Here is a 22,029-nt window from a genome sequence, read left to right as displayed (position 1 = left end):
AAAGCCAGAATTGAACCCTTCTTTTCCTCACTCAAAACTTATCTTTTCAACTCTTTTGTCATGGTCAATAGTTATTTTTTTGATTCCAATTACTTTTGAGGTACTACTAGCACTGTTTTTGCCATCCAGCTGGTCCTATTGCAAGAGGATAGTGATGACCACAGCAGTGATTTTTATACTTTTCCTTGTTAAATAATATTCGGTTCAGGTGATCACCTAATCAGTACCTCACGAAGTAGAATGAGGTGTGCCTGTTGTTGGAATTCAACAGACACTGGAATGGAATGGCTGCCATACATGTTGAGATGCTGATTTAAATTTTTTTTGAAGTCTCTTATTTTTTTCCAGAGCTGTGTGTGTGTGTGTGTGTGTGTGTGTGTGTGTGTGTGTGTGTGTGTGTGTGTGTGTGTGTGTGTGTGTGTGTGTGTGTACATACATATATATATATATATATATATATATATATATATATATATATATATATGTTTTCTATTGTTGCGGAAATGGCCCTATGTATGCTATTAAATATAGGATTAGCCCAGACACCCCATTAAATGCATGTTTAGCCAGGTTGTTCGGTAAATGGACGCTACATGTGTGTTGGGAGGTGTAGGATGCATGTTATTGTTCGTACATTGGTGGTGTACCAAGAGCTTCTTCTTCCTTCCTTCCCCTCTCTGGACGAGGCCCTGCCCTGTCGGTTGAGAGGGAGTGGCCTCGAGAAGGAAGTGATACTAAGGGGAGGAGCCAGTGGGCTTGGAGGCGAGCAAACGAAAGAAAGGCAGGGTGGATCTGGGACGTGAGCGCTGTGGTGGCACCGATCAGCTGTACATGGGACGGCTGTGTCCGTTTTCGTGAGGAACGAGCCGAAGGAAAGACAGGGTGGATCTGGGACGTGAGCGCCGTGGTGGCGCCGATCGGCTGTACACGGGACGGCTGTGTCCGTTTTCGTGAGGAACGAGCCGAAAGAAAGGCAGGGAAGGGGCTGCATGAGGTCTGTCTGCCATCTGCGATCGGCAGAAGCTGAACCTGAGTGCGCCAAGTCTGTGATCGGCAGAAGCTGAACCTGAGGGTCGAGTCTACCATCGGCCGAGAAAGAAAAGCTGGACCTTGTGAGAAACCAGCTGAGATCCACCATCGATCTGAAGGTCTTGTGCCGTCGACATTGCACGGGGTCAGAACGTGCTGAGGAGGGCGTGTGCAAGCGGTGCCTTGAGAAGAAAGAGTACGGCGCCGCCATCTTGCCACGTGGCATGCTCGAGCTTGGGGGCTCGAATCCGTGGACATCGGCTTGTCACGAGCCACATTCGTGCTTTTGACACTTTCCTCTCGTCCATAAAACATCACCAAGTACTCTGTCTTGTCTGCATGCAGTCCATGTTTTGTCTGTCGTTTAAGGCTTATCTAGTTAGAGTCCCCTTCGAAACCCATAATCCGTAGCTCCCTAGTTAAGAACAGGTTATGGATTAATTATAACATTGTTGTGAATGCTTTGCTTGTGTCGTGTTTCCCGATGTCCCCAATAAATCTGGCTGATTTGTATGAAGTTGCCGCTTTGAATTAATTTGTGCCGCGTTGAGGAAGGATCCACTCGATTTGGATAGAAAAACGAAAATGGTTACAGACTGGTAGACTCCGCTCGGTCTCTGACAAAACCAGTCTGTAACCGGGGTATATTCAAACAGCTGGCAAGGTACAGGTGTATTTTGGTATCGTGGTTCGAGACGCGTAACCCGAGAATTGTGCCGAACCAGCTGGCGTTATAACCCCGGAGACGGCGGTGGTGAGGGTGGTGCCGAATCTGTAACATTTGGCTGTCGAGAGTAGGGTGCGAAAACCCAAACTGGTTACGGACAGTGAATGACTCCATCGTCCGAATCCCGCCACTGCTGAATCCTCAACACCACATATATATATATATATATATATATATATATATATATATATATATATATATATATATATATATATATATATATATATATATATATATATATATATATTTATACATATATATATTTATACATATATATATATATATATACATATACATATATTTATACATGTGTATATATATATATATATATATATATATATATATATATATATATATATATATATATATATATATATATATATATATATATATATATATATATATATATATATATATATATATATATATATATATATATATATATATATATATATATATATATATATATATATATATATATATATATATATATATATATATATATATATATATATATATATATATATATATATATATATATATATATATATATATATATATATATATATATATATATATATATATATATATATATATATATATATATATATATATATATATATATATATATATATATATATATATATATATATATATATATATATATATATATATATATATATATATATATATATATATATATATATATATATATATATATATATATATATATATATATATATATACATATATATATATTTATACATATATATATATATATATATATATATATATATTTTTATATATATATATTTATACATATATATATATATATATATTTTTATATATATATATTTATACATATATATATATATATATATATATATATATATATATATATATATATATATATATATATATATATATATATATATATATATATATATATATATATATATATATATATATATATATATATATATATATATATATATATATATATATATATATATATACATATTTATACATATATATATATATATATATATATATATATGTAGAATGAGGTGAGAGGTCACCACAGTGTGAGGTGAGAGGAAGGGAAGGCAGACGTGTGTTGGAGCGTTAATTATGATTCGTAGTCCTCTGAAAATGATTCTGCACAGAATAACAGTGAAGATGGAAACAAAATAATGTCTGAAATACATTTTTGACTGGTCACTCTATAAATACCGCCCGGAGACAAACACCGCCTGGACACGTCTGGAGACAAAATCCGCCAGACGCATCCAGAGCCAAGCTGTCCAGAGACAAACACCACTCTGACACGTCCGGAGCCAAAGTCCCATCCAGACATGGACACCGCCTTGCTTAAAGTAAATAGGTACATTGGCTTTGTTAAAAGACTCGTTATTTCTTTAAATTATCAGATTTCACAACAGATTTTGACACTTATTTAGTCCGGACAATATCCGATCCTCAAAACTGAAATAATATTTTGATGATGTTCTTTAATTAGTCTGTGAGAGTAGATTGTGGAAAATCGTATCATATAATGCATGTAATCGCTCCAAGCTCCTAATTTGAAAACTATAACTCGACCAAAAGTGACGTATACAGCGATTCATAGTTATGATGAACAAGCATTCAATAATATGAGTGAGGAAAGTGAAAAAAATAACTTTATCGTTAAGAAATCGTTGCGGCCTGTTCCAAGGCGAGGCATGGTTGAGCAGGCCAAAAAACATGGCGGCTTCAAACCCCAGCGAGGTTACCCAGGAGACACCTTCAGACCTCAAAGAGCGAGGTGGCCGAGGATCACCTGATGAAGGATATAATTAAATAAGGCTGTCAATTATCTTCAAAAGGGGTGTTTTAATTAACCCAATCACACACCCACTGAGAGTCCCTTTGCAGATCCAAATCTACCCATATGTACCTTCACAGTCTACCTTGTAGCAACTGCCGACTGTACATCCCGATCAGGACACGAACTACACCGCTATCGACTGTAGGGTGCTGGGCAAGTGGCTTAAGCACTCAAGCAAGCACTCCAATTAAATGGTTGATGAGCAATGGCTGGCTTGGTAAGCGATAGCAAGCCGATTGGTGATGGCAAAAAAGGAAACTTCGCCGATTATATAAATATTGCCTTTAACCAAAATGTCACACACACTGACTTATGTCATCACTGATATATTACCAGAAACCAGAAGTTTTCACTGGTAGGTTCCATCAGAAAAGTTCAGGATACCATCATAGCACATTGCTCATATCTTTTTAAATACTACGAGGAATCTCTCTGTATGGCAAAAATATGGATATGATGCTTCACAGGTGGAATCATATTCAAACTTTATTCTGGTTAGAACGGTCATTTGGAGATTCCATTTGGCAGGGTGACTCAGCAAACCCATCCTGCATCTCAGAACTTACGATGTCAATCCCGTACGTACTTTGTTCTTGCTAGCTCGTGGCCTTTTGCTTAAGTAGGCTCTTGAACAAAATGATAATTATATTTATGACTGATGTAACACACTGTTTTCTTTTAACCCTCATTGAAATTTTGTTAGGCCCGCTGGTGGAAGGAAAAGCGTTTGAAAATGTGACCCCTGAGCTTGTGGGCTTGCTGGAAGGCATGACATCTGTGTGCAGCAACACATGGTTTAACTTGTTCTTGAAGGAGACTCTGATTGGTCTGTCTTGGTTCTCCTTTCTCACCGAAAAACGACAGGTTGGTACTGCAGCATACTGTGTATGTGGTATTGCATTTTCTTCTGCTTCTTTGCAAACATTTTTCACTTTCTCTTGTTAGGATTTGCTGGTGTCAATACGATTGTTCAAGCTGCTTGCACAGAGCCAGCTTGACACCGTCAAAGCCAATGCCTTCCTGCATGCTGTGCCGGATGCAATATCTGCATTAACTGTGAGTTTTAAAACAAAAAGTTGATTATTCTCTCATTGGTAAGCTGCCTTGTATAAATTGATGCATTTAAGCTAAAGCTTCAAGGAATACAGGCCCATGTGACAACCTATGTTTCTGGCCTGTTGTCATGCAGATTGTCATGCAGCACGTATCGAGCATTCTCTCGGGTCAGCAAACCATGGTGCTGGCGGTGCTAGAGACACTAGCGGTATTGCTCCGGGCTATCGTGGGGTCTTTGAGGAATCCTCACCATGTGGCCCAAGCGTTGCAGGCTCTACACGCTGTCCCATTGCAAAAACTTGCAACCCGTGAAGATCATGATGTGTTCCACGCCTATCACGAAATTCTTCACTGTATACTACAGTTACATCCACGGGTAAAACTCTCCACAAATACTTTCAATCTCCCATATTTACCCCATACGTGTAGCACAAAGCTTGGTTAAACAATTGATTCACTCTGTCTGTCTGTCTGACAGTTGTCATTCTATTATCGAGGACCTCCATAATTTCAATATCTAATATATAAAGCTGAGTTTATGTGTGGGTGTGTCATAAAGGGCGGAGGAGCTCCTTGTGAGCCAACAGCCATCCATATCTAGTGCCCAACTGTGTCTGCGGACGTCCTCCTGCTGTTGGGTTACTTTCATTAGGAGGTTGGTGGCAGGATTTGCACTCCGGCCACCGTAAAACCCTTCATTCCGCAAAACGCAAAAACGCAAAAAAATCTGAAAACCCACTCCGTGGGAGTACCTCCTGCGCAGCTTCCCTTCGCAGGGCAGCTCACCGGATGACAGGATTGGGGCAAAGCCTTCGGGACCCCCAATCTTTGATGATAGGAGGGAAACCACGGGGTAACATCCCTGGGTCAGATTGCGGGAGAGTGTGTCGGAGTGGTGCTGTGGTGTCGTCCACCAGACGGCGGTCTCCTTGGATTAACCTGAGGCGGTCCCTTCGGGTGGGTGCCTGGAATGTCCTATCCCTAAGAGAGGATGATCACCTCTCTCTGTTATCATCTGAGCTCAAGCGTTTGGGCATCGGGATTGCAGCTCTCTCTGAGGTTCGGAGACCGGATTGCGGCGAGATAATGGTGGGTGGTTACACCTACTATTGGTCTGGTCGCTCTGATGGTTACCATACCCAAGGAGTTGCTGTAGCTGTGTTCAATAAGCTGACCCCAATGATAATTGAGGTAACACCGGTCAACGAGCGTATTATGAGATTAAGGATTCGTCACTCCTTTGGTGTCATTTCCCTGGTCTCTGTTTATGCTCCGACTGAGGCGAGTGATCTCAACGTGAAGGATGCATTCTACGCCACACTCGAGTCTGTGGTTGATCAGTGCCCCAGACGAGATACACTTCTAGTCTTGGGGGATTTCAATGCATCGACTGGAACTGATAGGGATGGTTATGAGGTGTGTGTTGGTCCCCATGGGTCAGGAACTATGAACCAGAATAGCACTAAGTTCCTTGACTTTGCAAGAAGTCATGGACTTAGGGTGGCTGGTTCATGGTTTCAGCGCCCTCAAGCTCATCGCTGGACTTGGTATTCCAACGCTGGCGGTGTGGCAAAGGAGATTGACCATGTCCTCATTGACGGTCGTTGGAGGATGATCCAGAACTGCAGGGTCTACCGGAGTGCTCAGTTCCTCAATACTGACCACAGGCTTGTTGTAGGAACTCTAAGCTGCACCTTAAATCCTGGAGAATGGTACCATCCCAGCCGAGGCTGGATGTTGCCAAGCTCAGGGATGAGAGAGTAGCTGAGGAGTTTGCGAACAGGCTGAGTGGACACTTGGGGGGTCTGGGTGCTTTGGGGGGTCCTGAAGAGTTGTGGAGCGCCTTCAAGACCACCGTCCTTGATGTTGCCGATGGATGCCTTGGAGCTCACCGCAGGGCAAAGAAGAATTTTGTCTCTCAAGGGACACTGGATACCATTGACCAGAGTCGCAGGGCCAGGCTGAATGGTAGAGCTGAGCTGTTCAGGGAGCTGAGGCGTAAAACTGTACGTGCACTGAGGGTGGACAAGGAGGCCTATGTGCGAGGAATCTGTGAGGGGGTAGAGCATCACCTGTGGACAGGTGATTCTCGTCCCGCTTACAGGGGAATCAGCGCATTACGTTCATCCAAGCCCATCCCTCGGAGCACTGCAGTTGGAGCAGAGAGTGGTAGGCTCTTGACAGAGGAGTCTGAAGTGAAGGCCCGCTGGGCCGGTTACTTTGAGCGGTTGTACCAGGCTGATCCCCCAGCTGTCGAGTTGGACGTCAAGGGTGTTACAATCCCTGTTGCTGACCCTCGAATCAACTGTGGTCCACCTTCGCTTGTGGAAACACGGGTGAACCAGTTGAACACGGTGAACCAGTTGAAACAAGGCAAAGCTCCAGGGATCTGTGGCATCCATGCCGAACTTCTCAAGGCTGGTGGAAATGCTGCACTCGTGTCGTTGCATGCAGTTTTGTGCTCTGCCTGGAACACAGGCATCATCCCAACTGACTGGAAGAGGGGCCTTGTTGTCCCTCTCTGGAAAGGGAAGGGTGATCGCCAAGACTGCAACAACTACCGAGGGGTGACGCTGCTCTCAGTGCCGGGCAAGGTCTTTGCTCGGATAATTCTTGATAGGGTTCGCCACCATCTGCTTGAGCACCAGCATCCAGAGCAGTCAGGCTTTACACCAAAGCGGTCAACGATTGACCGTATCCTTGCACTTTGTGTCCTCACCGAACGCAGACGAGAGTTTCGGCAGGGGCTGCTTGCAGCCTATGTTGATCTCTGTAAAGCGTTCGATTCAGTGAATCGGGATGTTCTCTGGAGGATTCTTGGGCTTCGTGGGGTGCCACCAAAACTGATCGATCTGATGTCTGAACTCTACTCTGGTACTGAGAGTGCTGTGAAGTGTGGTGGTACCATCTCTGACTTATTTTGCAGTTGTTACTGGAGTTCGTCAGGGATGTGTACTTGCCCCCACACTTTTCAGCACTTGTATGGACTGGATTCTAGGGAGGATGTCGGAGAGATCAAGCTGCGGTGCATCGTTTGGCAATGTCAAGATCTCGGACCTTGATTTTGCAGATGATGCAGTCATCTTTGCGGAGACTTTAGACATCCTCTTGGGGGCCCTCGAGGTGCTGAATAAGGAGTCGGAGCCGTTGGGATTACGGGTTTCTTGGGTCAAAACGAAGATCCAGGCTTTCGGTGACATCTTGGATGCTGCTGTCCTGTCTGTGTCTGTTTGTGGTGAGGATGTTGAGGTCGTGGAGAGATTCACTTACCTTGGCAGTGATATTCATGTCTCTGCTGGCTGCGATTCAGAGGTCAATCGACGTCTGGGTCGGGCCTGGGGAGTCATGGATTCACTGGATCATGGGGTGTGGCGCTGCCGGTACCTGTGCGGGAGGACGAAAGTCCGAGTCTTCAGGTCCTTGGTACTTCCAATCTTGCTCTATGGGTGCGAGACTTGGACTCTGACCACGGATCTGAGACGGAGACTTAATTCCTTTGGTACCAGGTCTCTTCGGAGAATCCTTGGCTATCGCTGGTTGGATTTTGTGTCCAATGAGCGGTTGCTGAGAGAGACTCAGATGAGATTTGTTACCTGCATAGTCCGTGAGCGTCAGTTGCGGCTGTATGGACATGTGGCTCGTTTTCCTGACGCTGATCCTGCTCACCAGATTCTCTCAGCGAGGGAGTCTCATGAGTGGAGGAGGCCAGTGGGCCGACCACGTGCCTCGTGGTTGCAGCAGGTTGACCATCATCTCAAGGAGATGGGGGATGGGCCTGGAATCTGCCTGGGGGATGGCCAGACGGAGGCCCCTGGAGTACCGACGGAAAGTGGACGCAGCGACGCGCTGTTCTGGCACATGCTCCCATACCTGACCTGACCTGTGTCATAAGCACCGCACATTCTTCAGGTCGGTCTCTCTCTCTCTCTTTCTCTCTCTTTCTCTCTCTTTCTTTCTCTCTCTTTCTTTCTCTCTCTTTCTCTCTCCAGCGTCACAAGCACCATCCATTAGCTCGGCCACTCCTTTCCAGCCGTCAAGAAATTTCCGCCATCTTTTTCCCTCCGTATTACACCGATTGTTTATAGGCCTCTGATGTACATTTCAAGACTGACAACGCATCATCTATCATTCAATGAAGATACCGTTTTGAAGAAACAAAGGTACATTTTGAGTACAACTCAAACGAGGTAATTAATGTATTGTCTGCAGCGATCACGGCAGCAGTCTAATAATACACCGCCAAATGAAGGTACGTTGATTCTCAAATGCAGAGGAAAGGAAATAGTGATATTTAATTTTAAAAAACATTTGGTTTTTGCCTGACTTTTCAAGGCTTATAAACAAGCTATTGGATACTTCATATTATGTGAAGTAACTAAACATTAAAACTGGCTTGGTCGTGAAATAGAAATACCTGCATCCGTAATTTATTCGTGGGGAGGCCGAGGAAATTCCCAGAGATAGTTATTATGTCCGTGTGCACTTTAAATAAATTATGCACATGCACACTTTAAAGTTGTATGAAATATACACATCCACTTTCGTACACACATCACCTCTGAGTTTCTGTACATTTTAAAACTGAACAAGATACGTTTTCATTACCATGATTAATACTTGACACCTTTAATTTATAAACTGCCCTTTTGTCGGTGTTTTGTACGTACTTACTGTATGCTGTTGAGATGTCCAGGGGTGTGTTCAGTTACCAAGCAGCAAGGTATTGCTTGCCAAGCCAGCCGTTCCTTATCAATGGTTTCTAATGGAGTGCTTGCTTGAGTGCTTAAGCCACTTGGTGAGTGCTCTACAAGAAACTTGGTAACTGAACACACCCCAGAGTCATCACATGGTGCTGAGGATAAACATTTATAGCATCATTATTTCAGGCATATCGATGAATTTATCCCTCAAGGGGGTGGGTGTGTGAGGAGGCAGGGGAAGGGGTAGGGTGGGAAGAGGGAACCGACGTTGCCCGGCAATGCCGGGTACCCCTGCTAGTAATTTTATATTTTGAATACGAGACCACGAACTTGCAAGGCGAAGGCGAAGCTCCTGCACGACCATCTCTCTGGCATGGGTGGTGCAAACACGAGCACAGTGGGTACAAGCGGCACCTCCAGCCCATTTACAGCAAGCAGGGGGTGGCTCCACTGCTTCAAGGCATGATAAAATTTGTGCAACGTCAAGGTCATCGGGGAGCGTGCCAGCATGGACCACGACGTGGCTAAGGCATTCCCTGCAGAAGTCACGAGTCTCGTCGAGGAGAAGGGGTACCTGCCAGAGCAGGTCTTTAATGCTGATGAGACCGGCTTGTTTTGGAAAAAGATACCGACCAGAACATTCATCTCTCAGCGCGAGAGCAAAGCACCCGGCTTCACGGCCGCAAAGGACCGGGTATCCCTTCTCCTCTGCACAAACGCCGAAGGGGACTTCATGGTGAAGCCCAGGATGCTCTACAGTTCCCTGAACCCGCGTGCGCTGAAGAACAAAAACAATCAGGCGCTGCCCGTGTACTGGAGGGTGAACAGGAAGGCGTGGGTGACGTCTGAACTTTTTATCGACTGGATCCATACCTGTTTCATTCCTCAGGTCGAGAGGTACCTTTCGTTCAAGGTACTCTTGCTGCTTGACAATGCTCCTGCCACCCCACAGACCTGAACAGCGCTCACCAAAACGTTGAGGTCATATTCCTGCCACCGAACACCACCTCCCTCATCCAGCCACTCAACCAGAGGGTAATATCAACTTTCAAGACTTATTACACCTGGTGCACCTCATCTTCTTCTTCATGATCATCATGATCATCATCATCATCATCATCATCATCATCATCATCATCATCATCATCATCATCATCATCATTTTGCAAAGTTATGTGTGCTGTGTTTGCTTAATAAAAAAATTGAAACAGTACATGATGTCATTGTTGTTTTTATCGTTTCGCGGTAATTAATGTATGATGTACGGTATGGATAAGAGACTTTAAAAATGCATTCTTCAATGAATTGGAAACGGTACCTGGTGTTGTCATTATTTTTTATTTGTTAAAGCATCTTTAATGAAACTGTAATTATGCATTCGTGGTCGAAAACATTTTAAAGTTTAAAAACTTTCCCCTTTGAACCAGGAACCACCATGAATCGATAACATTATATTATCCTACCCCAATGTAACAATGTCAAAACACTCGCGGATGTGACCCCGACACTCTCGGATGTTACCCCGACACTCTCGGATGTTACCCCGACACTCTCGGGTGTTACCCCGACACATTCGGGTGTTACCCCGACACTCGCGGATTTTTCACGGGTTGGGAAATCCCCGTAACTCATCCCCCCTTTTCCCATTGAAACAATGCCCCCACATTTACGGTTTCAACATTCGCGGTGTTTTCCCGGAACGTCATGTTATAACTTGAGAACGGATTGCGGATTTCAATAAATAGAACTATGGTGGATTCAGGGAACTCCTGGGAAGGTTTTTGATGAATTTTTATTTTTATTGTTACATGGGCACATGTGGCGTTACTGCAAAGGTCAACTTGTGACACTAGTTATCCCTGCACTCCCAAGAATCCCTACACTCCCTTTTTCTTCTTGCCCTATTGATTAGCCATCACAGCAAAGATTGGTATTTCCATCAGTGAAGTGACAGGTCTAATATTGTAGTGTGTAGATATATATATATATATATATATATATATATATATATATATATATATATATATATATATATATATATATATATATATATATATATATATATATATATATATATATATATATATATATATATATATATATATATATATATATATATATATATATATATATATATATATATATATATATATATATATATATATATATATATATATATATATATATATATATATATATATATGGATTCAGCAGTGGCGGGGCTCGTCGTCTCCTCTGTTTCACTTCCTCTTTCTCGGTGCTCGTCCCCTCTCTGTTTAACTTCCTCTTTCTCGGCGCTCGTCGCCTCTGTTTTACTTCCTTCTCCAGGCCACTCCTCCTCTCAAAGTGCTGGGTGGAGTCTCCTTCGGAGAGGGGAATGAAGAAGAAGAACCTCTCGGTCCACCACCACTGTACGAACAATAAACAGCCTCTTACGCCTCCCGACACACATGTAACGTCCATTTACCGAACAACCTGGCTAAACATGCATTTAATGGGGGATCTAGGCTAATCCTATGTTTAATAACACACGAAGGGCCATTTCCGCAACAATATATACAAATATATATATATATATATATGTATGTATGTATGTTTTTTTTATATATATATATATATATATATATATATATATATATATATATATATATATATATATATATATATATATATATATATATATATATATATATATATATATATATATATATATATATATATATATATATAGATATATATATATATATATATATATATATATATATATATATATATATATATATATATATATATATATATATATATATATATATATATATATATATATATATATATATATATATATATATATATATATATATATATATATATATATATATATATATATATATATATATATATATATATATATATATATATATATATATATATATATATATATATATATATATATATATATATATATATATATATATATATATATATATATATATATATATATATATATATATATATATATATATATATATATATATATGTATGTTATATATATATATATATATATATATATATATATATATATATATATATATATATATATATATATATATATATATATATATATATATATATATATATATATATATATATATATATATATATATATATATATGTATGTTATATATATATATATATATATATATATATATATATATATATATATATATATATATATATATATATATATGTATGTTATATATATATATATATATATATATATATATATATATATATATATATATATATATATATATATATATATATATATATATATATATATATATATATATATATATATATATATATATATATATATATATATATATATATATATATATATATATATATATATATATATATGTATGTTATATATATATATATATATATATATATATATGTATGTTATATATATATATATATATATATATATATATATATATATATATATATATATATATATATATATATATATATATATATATATATATATATATATATATATATATATATATATATATATATATATATATATATATATATATATATATATATATATATATATATATATATATATATATATATGTATATATATATATGTTATATATATATATATATATGTTATATATATATATATATATATATATATATATATATATATATATATATATATATATATATATATATATATATATATATATATATATATATATATATATATATATATATATATATATATATATATATATATATATATATATATATATATATATATATATATATATATATATATATATATATATATATATATATATATATATATATATATATATATATATATATATATATATATATATATATATATATATATATATATATATATATATATATATATATATATATATATATATATATATATGTTATATATATAACACCCACTCTGAACATTTGATCCATTCCCTCAATTTATAATCCTCCATTTCCTTGTTTTGCTCTGATGAGGGGCTTACCTGAGCTTCACCTCGTTTCCCATGGTCGTGAACGCATCAACTTTTCGTTGATGCATTTGTGGGCCACTCTGCAATAATTCCCCCATAGTTTCATTGGTTAGAAGGTGTTTTTATTTATTTATTTTTCAAATTGCCCTGCACAGCCTTGTGATAATTTATTTGTGGTTATAAAAAGCTAAAATCACATTTCTATTTTGGCTTTGTTCACCCACGTTGAAGTTAGAAAAAGGGGTATACAGAGGTTTCTGTGAAGCCTCAGGAGTCATGTTCAACATTTAAATTATTGTAACATGTCACCGTTGAAAGTCAATCAATGACCAACACTTTCTGGCTGAGCTGTATCGATAAACATGTTCTTAAATCTGAAGGTAGCCTTACACTTTTCTCTGTTGTTATCCCCCACCAACTTCGAAATGGGTTCCGTGCGTCCGTCCGTTAAATTTCGTTTCCGGAACTTAACTACAAATCCCCTAAAGATATATTTACGAAATTTGGTACACATATCAAGCAAGTGGTGATCTGATGCCTTTTGATATTTTCTAATTGATAGGTCACATGGTTTGGCAGCCATGTTGCAGTCAAGAAAAATATTAAATAATGTTTTCTCTGTAATCACATACCCTCACAAAGTGAAAATTTGCAACCATCATCTTCCATCATGTCTGCATACATAGTAAAAATTATGACGTCACAAGTCACATGGTTTGGCGGCCATCTTGGATAGAAAAACACACCTCATTCGATTAACATGAAACTTCACACACGTATTCCACTGGAGGATTGGAGGCAGAATATAAATTTAGGATGTCATTGGTCACATGGTTCGTCAGCCATCTTGGATTGAAAATTAATATATTTAAAAAATCTGCTCCAGAACGGCTGGACAGATTGAGGCAAAATTTCACATACACTTTCCCCAAGACATCCTTTCAAAAGTTTGTTAATTTCTAATTGATAGGTCACATGGTTTGGTGGCCATATTGATTTTACCCTCAAACTCTCAAACTTCTTCTCCAGAATGGCTGGTCAGATCAAGGGGAAACTTCACATACATATTGCACACGCTTAAGGAATATAAGTTTGTTAATCCTCATTTACTATGGCGGGGGATATCAAAGACTTTGTCTTCAACGGATGCTAGTTGTAATTGTAATGCATCAATTTATGGAAGTTTCGCTAACTGTTTCGCTGAATTATTCCACCTTCCCTCCCCCTTCCCCCCACCCCCCACACACAAAACGTCCTCCCGCTACCTTCTACATCAGGTGATGCTTCAAGCATCAGCATCATTTTTGAGCACCTTTCGTTATCTCCTACATTCCATAATGCGTGAGGGACGGCAGAATGCAGACACCAATGCATCCAAGGCCTTTCAAGAACAAGGCAAATATACACAGCTCTGTGTGTTTTACTTCTTGTGTCATGTGTGCAAATGTTTTAAAATATTTTGTTGAACAAATTTGCATGAACCAAACGTTTTCATCATCACACTTGTTTTTGTTGTTGATAATGTTTATTTCTTCTTTGATACACACTGTCTTGTTTTCATCTTTTGGTCAGCATCATAATGGAAAGAATAATGGAATATAACTTAATAACTACAGGGTGCCCCACAGAAAACCAGTAATGATAAATGATAAATCATTAGAAATCATTAGAGCTTTACTGATAAATAAATCGACCCTTTAGTGATTGGAAATTCAGGAATAAATTTTCCACATTTCAGTTGAGTTTTAGGCCCAATGTTCTTGTTGATTTTCCTGAATTTCTGTGACGATGTGGGGTCATGTGTAATGCAACAATCCAGGGTCGCTCATTTTAAATTTTCACCCTAATGTAGACGAATCTGATAAAGATTGGGTGTTGAGATGTGCCCAAAGCATGGAGCGGCTTTATTGCCAGGTCGCTGCGTGTACAGCCAATTTCACAGCCTTGGGCAGTTTCCTGGTGGCCGAGTATGTGGACGAGCTTCAGAAGGTAAGAACACAATGGATGGGTTACAGATTTATTTGGACAATTCTGCGTCCACAGTTGACACCCTCCCCTTCCGTTGGCCTTTTCATTCAAAAAGTGCATTGATATGAATTGATTGCTAATCGATTATACTTTATCAAGTTGAAAGGAAAGCAAGGTCTGTTACCTGCACTTAAGTTTTCTTTCCATGTGAAGAACACATTATCTGTGAAAAGCACTTTTATTTCATCATGAGATCGCATGTAATATTGAATAATTAAACTTTCAATTGTGCTCTTGCGTGGACATATTGAAAGCACAAAGCGAATTGATTTGAAGAATTTACCCAACCATTTCGCTTCCAGTGATGTACTTTCTCTTGCATTATAAAAGCTCAAGTGGTAACTCATCCCGTACAGCATTCTATCGTTGTTCCGACCTTTGAGATGCTTCTGCACCCCAGAATTTTCAAATATATCTCCTTCCCCCAACCCATACTGATCGGGTTGTCTCGCTGACATCAAGGTGACGCTGCGTACGGATGTGAAGAGACACCTGACCGACGGCATTTATGCTGTACTGGATGTGTGCCGGGAAGCTGACCTGAACATGCTTCGAACATGCCTTTCACCTGGAGTCCAAGAGATCTTTAGGCACCTGTATGCAGATTTTCAACACTTCCACCAATACAAGACTCGAGTGCGAGCAGATACAGAGGATGTATCGCGTCCCAATTAATTTTCCAGTTCGACTGTTGAATATTTTTTTTTTTTTGCTTTCAAGGTTGAGATAAATAGGAGCATTTCTTTTGTTGACTTTTTAGGTCATCTCTTCGAGCATGACCTAATAATATGGGTGTCGATGTCCTTCAATCCGTCCGTCCGTCCGTCCGTTCACAATGAAGTTGAAGCGGGAGATCTGGTCATTAGTGATCCTGATAGAGGTCGATGAGACGTACACGATGGTATGACTTTCAAGGTCACTGAAGGTCAAGGTCACGGGGCCTTTGAAGTTGCAAAAATGACGATTTTCAAATTCTATCTCCTCCGCCATTTCTCAAGCGATCTTGCATTTGATTGTAGCAAATGAATCTATGGGACAATATCTAAATTTTGATCGGGCCGGATTTTCGATATTCACTTTCGTTTTCATGTCACGTGACTTCAAAGTTGGCAAAAAATGCGAAAATGACAATTTTCATGCGAAAATGACAATTTTCAAAATCTATCTCCTCCTACATTTCTCAAGCAAGCTTGAATTTCATTGTGACATGAATCTATGGGACAATATCTAAATTTGGTCAGGCCGGATTTTCGATATTCGCTTTCGTGTCACGTGACTTCAAAGTTCGCAAAAAATGCGAAAATGACGATTTTCAAAATCTATCTCCTCCTACATTTCTCAAGCAATCTTGAATTTGATTGCGGCATATGAATCTATGGGACAATATCTAAATTTGGTCGGGCCGGATTTTCGAATTTCGCTTTCGCGTCACGTGACTTCAAAGTTTGCAAAAACTGCCCTACCTTCAGGAGGCTATATATTCTCTACTGGGCATGGTAAATGTTAGTGAATGGTGTCATTGCATAGCAGCTGACCTTGTATATTATATTTATACATTTTCCGCCGAAAGTGCAAAAGTTTCAAAACCCGAAATGTAAACGTCGGCATTTATTTTCAAAATATAATTTCGTGCACGCGCGCCAAAATGCCAAGTCAACTTTAACCAAACTGTACAGTTCGAGCTGCGCAGTGGATCTGCGCAGTAGTCTTCGGTCATAACTGAACATTGAGAACTTGTGGTATTATTTCTCGCAGAGATGACCGTCACTCCCGCACGGGGGTAATTTTATTATTTTATGATTTTTAAGTTGCTTATACCTTGCAATGACTGGAATACATTTTAAGTGTTCTTGTAAAGGTTTGCAGTCAGAATATTATTTCAGATTGTTGTGGATGAATAAATTGTGGAGTACAAATGCTGGAGAGTTCAAACTTTGCATTCATGCTCCACACCAACACATGTCTCTTGTATAACATGTAAATAAACCCATCGTTTGTATAACATGTAAATATTTTCCAATAAAATATTTTTCAATTTTTCAAGCAGCGAATGGTTTGGATAAAATTTAATTGTTTTATTTTCCCTCAAGGTGAGTTGTTCTCATTCATAAAAGTCAGACCATTTGTAAAGAGAAAAAGGGTGAATGGTGCTGGTAATCTCGCACTCCAGATGAATACAGTGTTCCCTCCCTCCCTCTCAACGTGTTCGCTTTGACTAGTTTCGAAGTTCGATGATTTATCTTTCAACACCAAAAATTTGATATAAACGGTGTGGTGAGGGTGATTTATGGGCACACGTGGTGACATATAAATTTGATATAAACGGTGATTTATTTTTATATATATATATATATATATATATATATATATATATATATATATATATATATATATATATATATATATATATATATATATATATATATATATATATATATATATATATATATATATATATATATATATATATATATATATATATACTGTATATATGTATATATATATATATATACTGTATATATGTATATATATATATATATATATATATATATCTACACATATATATATATATATATATATATATATATATATATATATATATAATCTACACACATATATATATATATATATATATATATATATATATATATATATATATATATATCTACACACACATATATATATATATATATATATATATATATATATATATATATATATATATATATATATATATATATATATATATATATATATATATATATATATATATATATATATATATATATATATATATATATATAATCTACACGAGGTGTGTTCAAAAAGTATCCAAACTTAATTTTTCGTGCGTAAACAAATGATCAATTTGACTTTCAATTTGCGTAAATACACATAAACAAATGATCAATTTGACTAACCCACTAACTCACTTTACACTGACCCCGGGGTCCTGTGGGTGGGAATCGCTCCTCCCCCCAATCACTCATCACACCATGCATACCACATTCACTCCATACACTCAGGCCCGCTGGCCCTCACTCACTCACCAAGTACATTTTCAATTCTCAACTCACATCGCTGATCACTGCCATTCTTCTCACTAAAACCCTCAACTAACTCGTGCTCCCTCGTCATCCCTTACACTAGAGCACGTCCTTTTAACACTATGTAGCTAAGCTACGTCCCCTCTACACACTCACAAGTCTGTCCGTGTTTCAAAATATTATTTCCCATTTCCCATCCTAAATCTCACCTAAAATCCCTTTTTACTCTTCCATTCCACAGGCCCCATGAGGACTTATCCGTGCCCCATGGAGCTGATCTAGCTAAGCGAACCCTTCCCCCTAACTAGTTGTGTCCTGTGCCCTGGCAGAGGGGGTCTTCCACCCCTTGCCCGGGAATCCTGTTCACCCGAAGCGAGGCTTGCTTTTTTTTTTCTTTTTTTTTAAATGCGCCACCAGCGTGAAAACTCGCAACCTCCGCTTTCTCCCCGTGACGTCATGGCAGCTGCTCGCGCTTCGCGCACCTCGTCCCTCCTCGGATGGTACCATCCGGCAGGGATTTCCCTCCTGCCGGATTCCGACCATGCAGCCACGACGTCAACCTGCGCATCAAAAACAAGGCTCGCATTTCGAGGGGTTCCCCACGCAAACACATGTGCTCTGCTCGTCAGAGCTTCACACACGCTCGCCTGTTGAACCCATCCAGTCCAAATCCATATCCAGCCGACCTTCTGTCCGTCCACGGGATCGGCTAATCCACCGTGTGCGTTTACGGACCGGGCTTCACTCCCGCAGGCGCGCACATGGCGGCCTCGTGCGTCGCACAGCACGGACCCCGCGCGCGCTGCCATGCAAACCCGGCACGGTCCCAGAAATAGCTACGGCCGCTACTCGGCCTTTGTCCACCGTCGTCATCGCACTCCCGCGCACAAACTTCCCCGTGCCACGACGCTCACACACCTCGCCATGACACTCGGACATGCGGTTGCGTGTTCCCGCATGCCGACCGCCATCTCCCTCACATACAACGACCTCACACACACGGTCTCTCTCACAAACAGCCGTTCACTCACGCATTTTGCAACCACACACGCTGTTTCTTCCACACATGGTGCTTCATCCACACACAGTGTGCTGGCAGGCACGCACTTCGGCTCACTCGCAACCTCGCACACCATTTTACTCACACACGCGGTCCCTTTCACACAACGCTTTTCACCCATGCTATGCACGCGTTTCAGCACACATTTCACCACACTTGTGAACACGCACCGTGACAATCGCACTGGGGATTAACGCCACCACAAGGGGTTCCGGGATTTCCAAACCCCCCAAGCTCCGTGTGTACCCATCCACAGCACTCACCCCCTCTAACTCGTTCGGCACGAGCGGACCCACCTGGTCGTGATCCGCTTCAAGGGAGCATAGCGTCTCCCTCCATTCCTGAAGGAGGCTATCCGGCTGCTTGCACCGGGTCACGAGACATTCCCCGAGCTCCCCCTTATCGTGTAGTCTCTCCTCTACCGTTTCTTTCTCCCACCTCTCTGTTATTTCTTTCACTTCTTTTATTCTCTCTGTCGTCTCCAAGTGTCTCTTACACGTCTCAGTCAGTCACCCCATTTAATTTTTCCCTCTGTGTCACCGTCACTCTCTCTGTCACCTGCACGAGTCTCGCCTTACACGTCTCCCGAATTACTTTGTCCTCCCCCGCTTCCATCACGAGCCGGACAGCCGTTGCACTCCCTCCCAGCTCGTTCGCTCCAACACGTGGTGCTGCCATTTTGCACTCCACCATCCGCGCTTCGTTGCACGCAATTGCGATTATGCCTGCCTACAGGCCTCGCCCCACGCACTGTGTTTCACCCTGTTTTGTCTGCATATTCTCATCCATTTTTTATTTCTTTCATTTCGAGTGCGTTTCCATCCATTTTTTTTTTATTCATTTCTGTCATTTTTGCCAGCAAAATTAACAATAGCTGGCGCCACATAATAGGAGTGTCGGTGATTTCGCCCCGATGGGCCATAGCTTCGATCATTATTAAATCTATTACCCCCTGCTCCCGTTCACTTTGAACCGCCATCTTGTTTATCGGAATAATTTTTACCACTCGCAATTTGATGGGAATCGAGGGTCGCTCCACACACCCCTGATCCGATTCCCGTTAATTTGGTTGGAGGCGGGATGGATTTGAATCCCACACTCCTGAATACCAGTGTTACGACTTCTCCGCCCGCCGGCGTGCAAATGACCGCGTTAACTAATAGCGACCGGTTCGCCCACCGAACGAGAAATTCAGTCGTGACTTTCTGGAACAACGCCAGAAACCAGTCATGGGTGGGACCTTCACCACCCACCATGGTCCAGTCCGTATTCTACCCGCGTGAAATAGGGTCAATCGCTGAATGTCGCTATACCGAAGTACTTGCATGGGTAACCTACCGAGGAACCGTACCTCGGCGGAGGCCTGCTTGGACACGAACCGCTTAAGCGGTCCGTTCCGTTCTGGGATAACCGAGTGGGTATTATCGCCGGACCCGACTCTATTTAACGGTTATTTAAAACCCACTACTATTCTGAGAAACATGGCAGTTCAATAACGAGAAAACGACACGACGAACGGGGTAAAATTCATACAAGCACATTTATTTCTACACACATATTCAAACAATCATGCAGGTATGCAAAAACACGTATACAGTCAACAAAAGCAAAACACGCATGCAGTTGTTTTACGAAGACTGCGGAACGGGGACAAAGACACGGGCAAGGCGAAACACAACAACCGTCTATAAGCAATTATCAATGTACAGTCACTTACACAGTTTTACTTCTCAAGACACGGCGCCACAACATTCGTTCAAAGAAAAGCAGGAAAGACCCCATCAAAGGCAACGGAGTCAGACTGGACCTCTTGGGTCTTTATGGCGTGAGACTTGGCAGACCGAACGAGTCCCACGAGACCGTTGCAGGTTAACTGCACCCTCGTGGTCACTGGTTTGGGCGACCCGCGATGCTCCTTCCCCACGGCGGCTAGCATAGCCGCGGTTGAGCCCAGGCCCTGCTCAGCGGCCGGCGAGCTCTCTCCGGCTCTCTCCACACGAACGCGCGGTTTGCGCGACACAGCAGGTAAGGCTGCTCCTCCAGCTCACGTCTCTTTCGCGACGCCTGGACCTCCGCCGACTGGCTGCTCCCAGCTCCCCACTCGGACACGAGCCCCGATCTTCACCCAGCAGAAGCAGCCCAGGTCCTTCCGCGGCGTCCAGCGGCTGCGACAACTCCAGCAACCACCCAGAGAGAGAGAAGGAACACCCGAGAGAGATTCAGCAACGTCCGAGAGAGATCCAGCAATGCCAGAGAGAGAGAGAGAGAGAGAGAGATAGATAGAGATAGATAGAGATAGATAGAGATAGATAGAGATAGATAGAGATAGATAGAGATAGATAGAGATAGATAGAGATAGATAGAGATAGATAGAGATAGATAGAGATAGATAGAGATAGAGATAGAGATAGAGATAGAGATAGAGATAGAGATAGATAGATCCAGCAACGTCCGAGA

The 22,029-nt window shown here is 40.3% G+C and overlaps 1 protein-coding gene across 1 annotated transcript in view; it reads left to right on the top strand.

The window, feature by feature from the left end:
- URB2 (URB2 ribosome biogenesis homolog) overlaps positions 1-17,508 on the top strand; it is a 32,575-nt gene extending 15,067 nt beyond the window's left edge. The window contains exons 6-11 of the mRNA XM_085857617.1: positions 4,330-4,490; positions 4,572-4,682; positions 4,816-5,058; positions 14,715-14,832; positions 15,290-15,426; positions 15,928-17,508. Of these exons, the coding sequence (XP_085713743.1) occupies positions 4,330-4,490; positions 4,572-4,682; positions 4,816-5,058; positions 14,715-14,832; positions 15,290-15,426; positions 15,928-16,140 (983 nt within the window). The 3' untranslated portion in view covers positions 16,141-17,508. The remainder of the gene's footprint in view (positions 1-4,329; positions 4,491-4,571; positions 4,683-4,815; positions 5,059-14,714; positions 14,833-15,289; positions 15,427-15,927) is intronic.
- The last annotated feature ends 4,521 nt before the right edge of the window (positions 17,509-22,029 follow it).

The sequence above is a fragment of the Eptatretus burgeri genome, chromosome 15 (assembly GCF_056783735.1).
Source record: "Eptatretus burgeri isolate ZD-2024b chromosome 15, Ebu_testis_v1, whole genome shotgun sequence".
NCBI lineage: Eukaryota > Metazoa > Chordata > Myxini > Myxiniformes > Myxinidae > Eptatretus > Eptatretus burgeri.
Note: the sequence above shows the minus strand (reverse complement) of the source record. Positions and strands in the feature narration are given on the sequence as shown.